The 9,632-nt window shown below is 41.3% G+C and overlaps 1 protein-coding gene across 1 annotated transcript; it reads left to right on the top strand.

The window, feature by feature from the left end:
- Positions 1 to 5,271: 5,271 nt before the first annotated feature.
- f9b (coagulation factor IXb) lies at positions 5,272 to 9,632 on the top strand (the record flags this gene model as incomplete). Its single annotated transcript, XM_080508997.1, has 8 exons — positions 5,272 to 5,359; positions 6,216 to 6,385; positions 6,803 to 6,827; positions 6,912 to 7,025; positions 7,128 to 7,259; positions 7,672 to 8,096; positions 8,201 to 8,345; positions 9,073 to 9,632. The coding sequence occupies 8 exons, from the start codon at positions 5,272 to 5,274 to the stop codon at positions 9,630 to 9,632; spliced, it is 1,659 nt and encodes a 552-aa protein (XP_080365123.1).

The raw sequence follows: 9,632 nt of genomic DNA, 5'->3' as shown, positions 1-9,632 counted from the left end.
TTAATTGCTCAAGCCTTTGGGAAGTCACGACTCACGGTTTATAAAGCCTTGACATGGGAACTTGATTAAAATAGAAACCATCATTATAACTCCATGTGCCACCACATGCACAGAAACTGTAATGTGCATGTTGATGCCTTTACTGGTGTACAGAAGGCCACCATATTTACAAGGTTGTCTTGCATCCAATAAACGCTGATCCATCTGCAAACTCAGCGGTCTGACACCATGCAAATTAATCAGTTTATTGATCATTTAATCCATTTGTGCAAGAAAATGGCTTCTTTTTTTTTTTTACCAAGGCACATGTAGAATACACTTACAGGACATCCCATGACAGTCAGCAGAACAAGAGTGTCCTTGTGTTACAAAATGTCCAAACTTAACTGTTTTTTAACTGTTGATGTTTTATTGTTGTAAATAAAATAGGAGCAACAATCAGGACCTCAATTCCACCTCTGAAAAAAAAAACCCTATTGACTGTATTTAATGTTAAAGATATTAATCATTCAGTTTATATCCATTAGTCTGAGCTGCATTAAAGTCTTCAGTTTGTTAGCATGAACAAGTTGGGTCAAAGATAAACGGAGGTTGTTTTTTTCTTAACCTACATCTGCTGACTGGCAGAATTAGACCGGCCGGCTGGAAGGAGCCCCAGTTTTGTTTGCAACTGGCTGAGAGTGTCAAGAATTGATTACAGGAGATCCAGTTTAGGATGAGTCTTTAAAACAGTTATAAATATTTAAACGTGATTTCAGTGTAACCAAAGGTGAAATTGAAGCCTTGTGCAGCAGTGGTCGCACTTGATTTCAAATAACTTGATACTAATGTTGTAATTATTAAGTTTCACCACCAATATCCAAAAATTAACAAGTTGTTGGTTTCACTTGTAGCGGTAGGAAGGCCCATTCCTGTTATGGATTATAGTCAGTTGTCAGTGTGATTTCCTAAACTTAAATGCACTTTGCAGATGATGTGTAGGAATGCTGAGCAATAAAAAAAAAACACACATTCATCAACCAACTTTGATATCATGACCAGATCACTAATATTGTGCAGATCACTCTTTTGTTGCTCCACAAGCTTTCTATCAGAACAAATAATAACTTCTGTAGTGATTTGAGTTGACCGGAAAAGGAACCCCTCGATACTGGAAATGCTCTGACTCATTCATACAGTCATCAAAATGTCATCGCATAAATCCCAAGGCTTGACCGTTTTTCCTGCATTATAACTCATCAACTACTGGGTAGAAAAGTTTATTTGTCACATGACATCCCATGACAGAAAAAAATCATGGATGATATTAAATTGGTTACAAGTGTTGATGAGTGTGTAAATAGTTTGCTTAAACGTTGGTCGGTTCTAGTCCAAACTGGATAAGGTGTAGTCGATAAATAAATCAACAATTGACAATTAAGTAAAGAGTAAATTTAAAAGAAGACATGAGAGAAAAACAATGCATTAAAAGTGTATGACAAAAATTAATGGAATGAGACACATGACTAATACACGTCTTAAAGCCTTGTGACTGATTTACATTTGTACCTCCTCAAAAGTTTATTTTCTGAGGTTGAGTCTGCATTGAATGCCCTTGCCTTGAACATCCCAAGTACATGTTCTTTTTTTCTTCAATAGGATGTCCTACAATAGGTGAAATCATGCTCTGCTGTGTTTTGTTGCAGGATTCGTGCTCCCTGAGTGACCCCTTAGCGCTGCATGTCCGCGCCATTAGTGAGTCCCACGGCGTCCTATACGTGGTCTCATTTGGTGAGTTTGTCTGTCTCTTGTATAACGGGTCCGTGGCATCAGGTCACCATGACTTTTTGACTCTAGAAACTGAATGAGCCCGCAGACCGAGGCGCGGCTGGGCCTCTGCCAGAGCTTGCCCTGGAGGATTACTGATCTGCGACCAGCTGCTCTATTAGAACAAAAAGTGCCACTAAGTCCGCTCTAGTTCCCATCACCACAATTCACTTTTATGAATTTTTTTTTTTAATAAACTCTGCCTAAAAAGCAGAATCCACGTAAACAAAAAGGTAACAATCTTGTATTTAAATTCAACCACACAATTAATCACAAAACAGCAATTTTGCTCTATGAATTGTGTACCAATAAAAATGTTTGCTGGTTTCAACTGAGGCTAAAATGGGGGGGAAATTTAGGAGACTTGACTGCAGGGAAGAAAAACATGCACACGCAAGCATAAATACTGCAACAGATTAGAATTACGACAAGATTCATAACAATAAATACAAATTTCAACACAATAGCATCCAACCTGCAGCAAAAAAAATAGCACAAATGAAAAAAAGGGGCTGGCTAAATGTCAGCAGGCTCATGTCATTTTGTTGAATTCTTTCATGCTGACAGCTGCTGCTACTCAGCACACACAACCAAGAGGGAAATAACGCTTTCTCTTTTCTTGCTGACTCTGTAACATGTCTGATGAGGTTAAAAGAAAAAAAAGAAAAAACCCAAGAACAACAACAATCATTCTGAAGTCCCTGATGCAGCTAAAATCAATGATCAAATAAGTAAAACCTATGCACTGTGTGTGTTTTATCTTTCATCACATAGATCTGTCATGCTGTTCTTTGAATCTAACAGATTAAATCTGTTTCTGTTTGTCATTAATCACGGAGTACACACTCAAGTTCTTTGCTCGATTATTTCAATACACAATTTCTGTTCCGTAATATTCAATTATATGCAGACTACTTCTGATTGTAATCATACTTCTTACACTTGCACAAAGCAGAGGGTTTCAAGTTGTTGCTAAAGGTTATTCCACTGGTCGAGCCCACTTGGGCTGAAATGGGTGTTTGTGGCCCCTGAACCAAAATAAGTTTGACACTGAGCTGAGAGGAGATAATGAACACTGATTGCAGCCTTTCCAAACTGTATGATTCTTTTTGCTTTAACCTACTTTTTCTTTCCTCTGCCTGTTAATTAACATTGGAGAAGCTGGAGACCAGTGGTCTCTTCCTGTACTGCTGGGCTGCTGCTCCCAACGATTAAAGATCTGTTCCACGGACACTAATCAGCAGGGAGAGTGATCTAATCCTTACTGTTACCAAAGCGGCACTGGAGTGGCCAATTGTCATCTTCACATTTATTCTGTAGTTTGCAGAAACAAAGACTGTTGTAACTCTCCGTTGCCAAAAAAGGGATGCACCCTTCCTTCACGCCTGATTTAAACCATTCTCAGCCAATAAAATCCCCACAAGACTGCGACTGTTCAGAAGCTGCTGGCTGGAGGCCAGCTGGAGTGGCTGTCACTCACAGTGATTTGTCCTCAGCCACACCCTGTGTAACTCACACTCTAATCAAACAGCCTTCAATACTCAGCATTCAGCGGCTCCTCTTTACTTCAGGGCATGAACTGCAGCATTAGCTGCAAAGTTTTTATCTGCTTCTGCTGCATCCGAATGGCTTTAAGCTGATCTGCCCGCTTGGATTTGCTGAAACATTTGGTCCACTGAAATGGCGATGCCGTTTTAAATCTGGATGTGTTAGTCTTGTGTTTTTTTGTGCGCTGTTGATGTAGCTGTGGTTTTTAGGAGACTAATGTCAGTGAGCATTTTGGTAAAGGGGAGCAGAGTATTTCTTACTACTGAAGACTCAGTCTTGGGAAGTTAAAGCGATTTTTTGGGGAAAATGTTGCTGAGTAGCAGCACAAGCATTAGTTACTATTGATTAAACAAGCTTTTAAACCCTTAGTGAGGGAGGTCTGTCTATTGCAACAATTCCATTCATCTAAGACATATTTAGGCCCCCTTATTTAAAAAAGAATATATCATGTTTATAGTAGGACTCTTAGTATGAATGCCAACTGTTGCAGACATCCACTCCTTTTTTTTTTGGACTAGATATGGAGAAATATGTGTGATTTCCATCAGTTTTATGCAATGAAACTAATGTTTGCATATTTAAATCGCACATGACGATGTTTATTTGTATTTCAAACATCAATAAAGTTGCAAACTATATTTAAGTGACTTTCCAAGGTTGAAATTCAGAAGAATTTCAATGAGTGCCATGTAAATGGTTTAACTTGGAGTGCTTCAGATAAAATATAAGTAATAACAGAGAACAGGATGTTACAAAACACTAAATGATTAAAATGTGTAATTTAAAGGTATATAAATAAAAGACAGAAGATAATGGTAAACATTGAAATGAATGATAAAAACTCTCAAAGAGATCAATGTCAAACTGCAGTACAAAGAACAGGCAGAAGATAATATAAGCTTAAAAGCAAAGCATTAATAAATCTTGAGATTTATTTAAACGCTCTAAGAAACTAGAGGAGCTTATAAAGAAAATGCAGCTTCATCGTGTGCTTTATGTCTCATCTTTGGTAAGTTGAGCAGAGGGCTTCCAGATGACCTGACAGTACAATTTTTTTTCAGACAAACGATCAGTTAGGTATGAAATGATTTTTAAAACCAATACAAGAGTTTAAAAATCAATCCCCAATCTACATTTTGTGAGCCCACTTGCAGCAGCGTTTCTGGACCACAATAAAGTTTCTAAGTTAGTTGTGATGCTTGTCTTGGAGTCTGGAAATCCGGTGTTCCTCACAAATGTAGAAGTCCAAAACTTTTGCCCGTGTGTGTTTTCTGGATGTGTCTTTCTGCATTTGCCTCATTTGAAACCGGCACGTAAGCCATGCTCCAAAAGCTGCTTATCGGACAAGACTCATCATGGTAAACAACATGATTAACTGCTGGGAACGTCAACACACACACACACCCACACACACACACACACACACACACACACACACACACACACACACACACACACACACACACACACACACACACACACACACACCACCACACACACACACACACACACACACACACACACACACACACACACACACACACACACACACACACACACACACACACACACACACACACGCACACACACACACTGGCCATGTCTCATCAAAAGTCAATATTTGGTGTTGCTCAGCTTCAATCTGACCTTACTGAATAAAATCTGCTTCGGAAAATGTGAAATGTGTCACTTTATACCTTCCTTTTTTCTTGTACGCCTCTATTTACTTGGTCTAATTCACCGTTTCAGTATATCGTAGCTCAATTCTTCCTCTTGCATACATGCCTACATGAATGCAAGCAAACATTTCAGCCACACAGGAGAGTAAACAGTGTGTTGCTGTACTTTGGAGCAGCAGATTACTCTTTTTGTCTGCTGCTTTTTCTGTAAAGTCAAATTCAGGCTGACAACAACAAGATGGACAGAGTTCACTTGCTGGTTCTGGTTGCGTCTTTGCTGTTGGACTTGTACGGACTAGCTGCTGAGACCACAGAAGAAAACACAGGTAAACAAGAGCAATAGTGGCTGGAAGCGAGCAAAGTTCAGAGATTATCGTTATAGGAAGAGGCTAGTGGCGAGACGCCTGAGGGCTTTCACCTCAAAGTCATATTGTTTTTATTCTTTGAGTGTTTGAACTTCAATGTCAGGACATATATGAGAAGGAATCATGTGAAAAATTTGTCAAATTTGAGCTGGACTCCCTTAAAATACAATGGCAAGTCCGTTCAAGATTGACATACCCATACTGAAACAAATATCCCTTTAATGCTCTGTCTTTCTTTATCTTAATATAAAACATTAAAATAACCACAAGTTTAAATTGTGTTTTGTTATCAGTCGTGTCTATGATCATTATTGCTATATTCTGTACAGATAAGTGGGCAATATATGAAGTCTGTGTGATGTATATCAGACACATTGACTCAAAGAGCAGCATGTAAAAGCTTCTTATGTAAGTAGTGGCTCTATGTGACAAGTTCAGGGTTAAATATGCAGCGTTAATGGCCAGACTGCCGAGTGAGACCTCAAGCTTTCAGATTGAAACTGCCTATTAAATCCAGTGAGAAGAGTCAGCAGCGCTGCGCAGTCTGAGTAGATAGCTGTCGAGATAAAGCTGCGGAGTGTCTGCCGAGCTCTTTGCCAGAGTGAGAGCAGAATTTTAAAGCAGATTAAATGTAAGATAGGTCAGAGCAGGAGATAGTGTCATCTGTCAGAGGGCTCACTAGATTTATGACGGCACAACAAGATACTCAGCGGAGGACAAACACTGAGGTTTATCAGGTTTTAAATGGAATTTTGTTATGTGTACCAGCATGTATGCATATAGATATGGAATTAAAGTGATTTATTTTCTTTTTCAGGAGCAGTGTTTGTGTCACAGCACACGGCGCACACGGTGCTGCGTCGCCAGCGAAGGTACAACCAGGCTTTTGAAGAACTTACTCACAAGGGCAACCTGGAGCGGGAGTGTCGAGAGGAGCTCTGCTCGATGGAGGAGGCCAGGGAGGTGTTTGAAAATGACGAGAAAACTGTAGGTGGCACTCGTACTCACAAATAATCAGGCAAAAAGCCAACATTTTGGTTTGTAAGAATTGTTCTTCCTTGTACCAATGTTTCTTGATACTGTTGGAAAGCCTTTTCTGACTTTCAAACATGCATTTGTGGGATGAACATCAGAGATGAGTATCTCGGCTATACTCAAAGACATTTACAGATTTTCTCTGTCCATGCCAAAAATGTACTATCCTTCTCAGTCTTATTGATTGTTTTTTGTTGGTTTTTTTGGGGTGGGGGGGGGGGGTAGTGGATGCTTAAATAAAAGACTATTTCACACTTCAATAACTTAACAATCCCTCTGTAGAGTGTGAAAGAACCATATGCAGCCACAATGATGAAACACAATGCAGAGTTCTCAGGTTTGCTTCTGATTTCAGTGTTTTTGTTTCAGATGGAGTTCTGGGCCGGCTACATTGGTAAGACACAGGGAAGACAAGCTCTCACAGCACGCTGTCACCTCTGAACCTGCCCTGACTGCATGTCTGTATACTTGTGTGTAGATGGAGACCAGTGTGACCCAAACCCCTGCCAGAACAATGGAAAATGTGAAGACGGACTCAGCTCTTATGTATGCTGGTGCCAGCCAAACTTTGGTGGCAAGAACTGTGAAATTGGTGCGCGTGGCACACATAAACGTTTTACTTGCTTTCTCAATGTTATATATCAAAATAACCTGAAACAATGAAGTACTTCTGCTTTCCTTGTTTTCGCTCCAGATACTACCAAGCAGTGTTCTACCAACAATGGAGGATGTTCCCATTTCTGTCTGATGCTGACGGACCGAGCTGTGTGTCGATGTGCTGTCGGTTACAGACTGGGGCCAGATAAGAGGACCTGTGAACCAATGGGTAAAATTAACTAATACAGCCATGAATATGTAGATATTGAGGTTTTGTTTGTTTGTTTTTTTAAATGTGTACTTATTTTGGTTTTCTCTCATGTGTGAAGAAACATTTGTAGAGCATAAAATGACAGCTTTTAACTATAAATACACAAATCAGCATTTATAAATTAGGGTTATTGTGCTGTTAAAGCAGAGTTACCCTTGTAACCCACGTCACATACTAAATGTTCTGCACTGACAGGAAATCTAGTGAGAACAATGAGTTCTCATGTTAGAAAAAACAAACAAATCACTTAAAGATGATTTGAGCTTTGTTGCATCCATCATCCTGCTACATAGACATTTCCTTGCCAAAAAAAAGGCAATTTTATAACATTTATGATGATTTCTGATGTGTTTTTTTTTCTCTCTCTTAGAGCAATTCAGCTGTGGCCGTGTGAACACCTCCTCCAGCATCAACACCAGATCCTTTTTCAGCCCTCGGTCATTAAACACAACTAGAGACAACTCAAGCAACACCTTTCAGGAGGACTATGAAGACGACATAACAGAGTTGTATGATTATATGTACTCCTCCATGAATGATTCGGAGCAGGTCGACACTCCGCCGGCCTCTCCAGTTGAAACAGATTCGGTGACGTCAGATTTCAGTCCCCCTATCAATACAAGTGAAGCAGTTTCAGGGAGCAGGAAGGCAAGAAGTGCTACTGAAACACCAACAGAAACCAAAGAGATGTTCTCATGGGCTTTTCCCACACTCCCGACCATCTTGGAGGAAGAAAACACTGACCAGAGGATTGTTGGAGGTGACGATGCCAAGCCTGGGGAGATACCTTGGCAGGTGTGTGATGCAGAACAAATTAACCCGGGTCGTTGCTCATTGCACTGGGGAAACTGTGCTGCTGCTCCATCTTGTTGTGCTTACTCCAGTTTTTGTGGTTGCAGGTGAGCTTGATGTCTCACTCGGATATCCTCAAGAGAGCACAGCCCTTCTGTGGAGGGTCTCTGCTCAGTGAGTCATGGGTCATCACAGCAGCCCATTGCCTGGTGCAGGCCCAAATTACTCGCCGGAAGTTCTTCATCAGAGCGGGTAGGAGAAACAATACTCACTGCACCTGATTCCACTTCCTAATGCATCTCTGTCGTGAACGTGTCTTGTATTGCAAATGAAAAGTCCACATAGAGAAGCATCGAGTCTATAAGCCCATACTCAGAGTACTCAGGTTACTCAGGTAACCAGTTCAATAGAGCGAATTTGCCATCAGGTTGTCATAAGACAGCTACCATAATGCTATGAATACCATACCATATAAGTAATCCAGCCTCATCTGATGGGAGGTTAATTGGTGATGTGAGAATGAGCATAGTTAATTGGTAAAAGCCCTCTTTGGCCATATGGATTAAGGAAGATGGAAAAAGGTGAAATCCCCCTTCATGTCTTCAGAGTTAGTGTGATTATTCTCAGAATCCGATAATGTTTATTTTCTAACCTGCCACCACATTTCCCGTCAAACTCTCCAGTGACCACATCGGGATCAAGACAGTTCGCTGACTTTGCTGTTTTCCCCCACTCACCCTCTGGCCAATGCTAGGAACAGAGTAATTGCAGTTGTGCACGTGTCTTGGGATACACACCATGGGACAACTGTGATAGAAAATGTTTGCACATGAACGTTTCAACAGAAGGCAACAAATAGAAAGCTGATGCAGAAATCACACAATTTGTATTGTTGGGATCTCACCAAACCACATTAGGCAGTAAGTCTGATTATATTTGCTCATTCAACAGTTTTAATATTCCTACATTGTGCTTGCAGGTGAACATGATGTGAGCCTGTTCGAGGGTCCAGAGCGAGACCATGAAGTGGCCGAGGTGCATCTCCACCCTTTGTATGATTATACCAAGTCTCAGTATAACCACGATATTGCACTGCTCAAGCTTTCCACCCCAGTGGAACTGTCCAATCAGAGGCGTCCAATCTGCCTCGGCCCCAAAGAATTTATTGAAAGCCTCCTGACGGAGTCCAGCAGCTCACTGGTGACCGGCTGGGGACGGCTGAAGTTTCAGGGCCGCGAAGCCGACAAGCTGCAGAAGCTGCAGGTGCCCTACGTGGACCGCACCAGCTGCAAACAGAGCAGCCGGGACCACGTCACACGCTTCATGTTCTGCGCCGGCTATCGAAATGCACAGAAGGACGCGTGTCAGGGGGACAGCGGTGGGCCGCATGTCACCAACTACAAAGGCACTTGGTTCCTCACGGGCATCGTCAGCTGGGGGGAGGAGTGCGCCAAGGACGGGAAGTACGGTATCTACACCCGAGTCTCTCGATACTACGCGTGGATCAGTAAGACAACGGGAATGCGAACAAATACATAA

Source organism: Blennius ocellaris (assembly GCF_963422515.1).
Source record: "Blennius ocellaris genome assembly, chromosome: 14".
NCBI lineage: Eukaryota > Metazoa > Chordata > Actinopteri > Blenniiformes > Blenniidae > Blennius > Blennius ocellaris.
The sequence above is the reverse complement of the archived record's forward strand: the minus strand, read 5'-3'. Positions and strand labels throughout refer to the sequence as shown.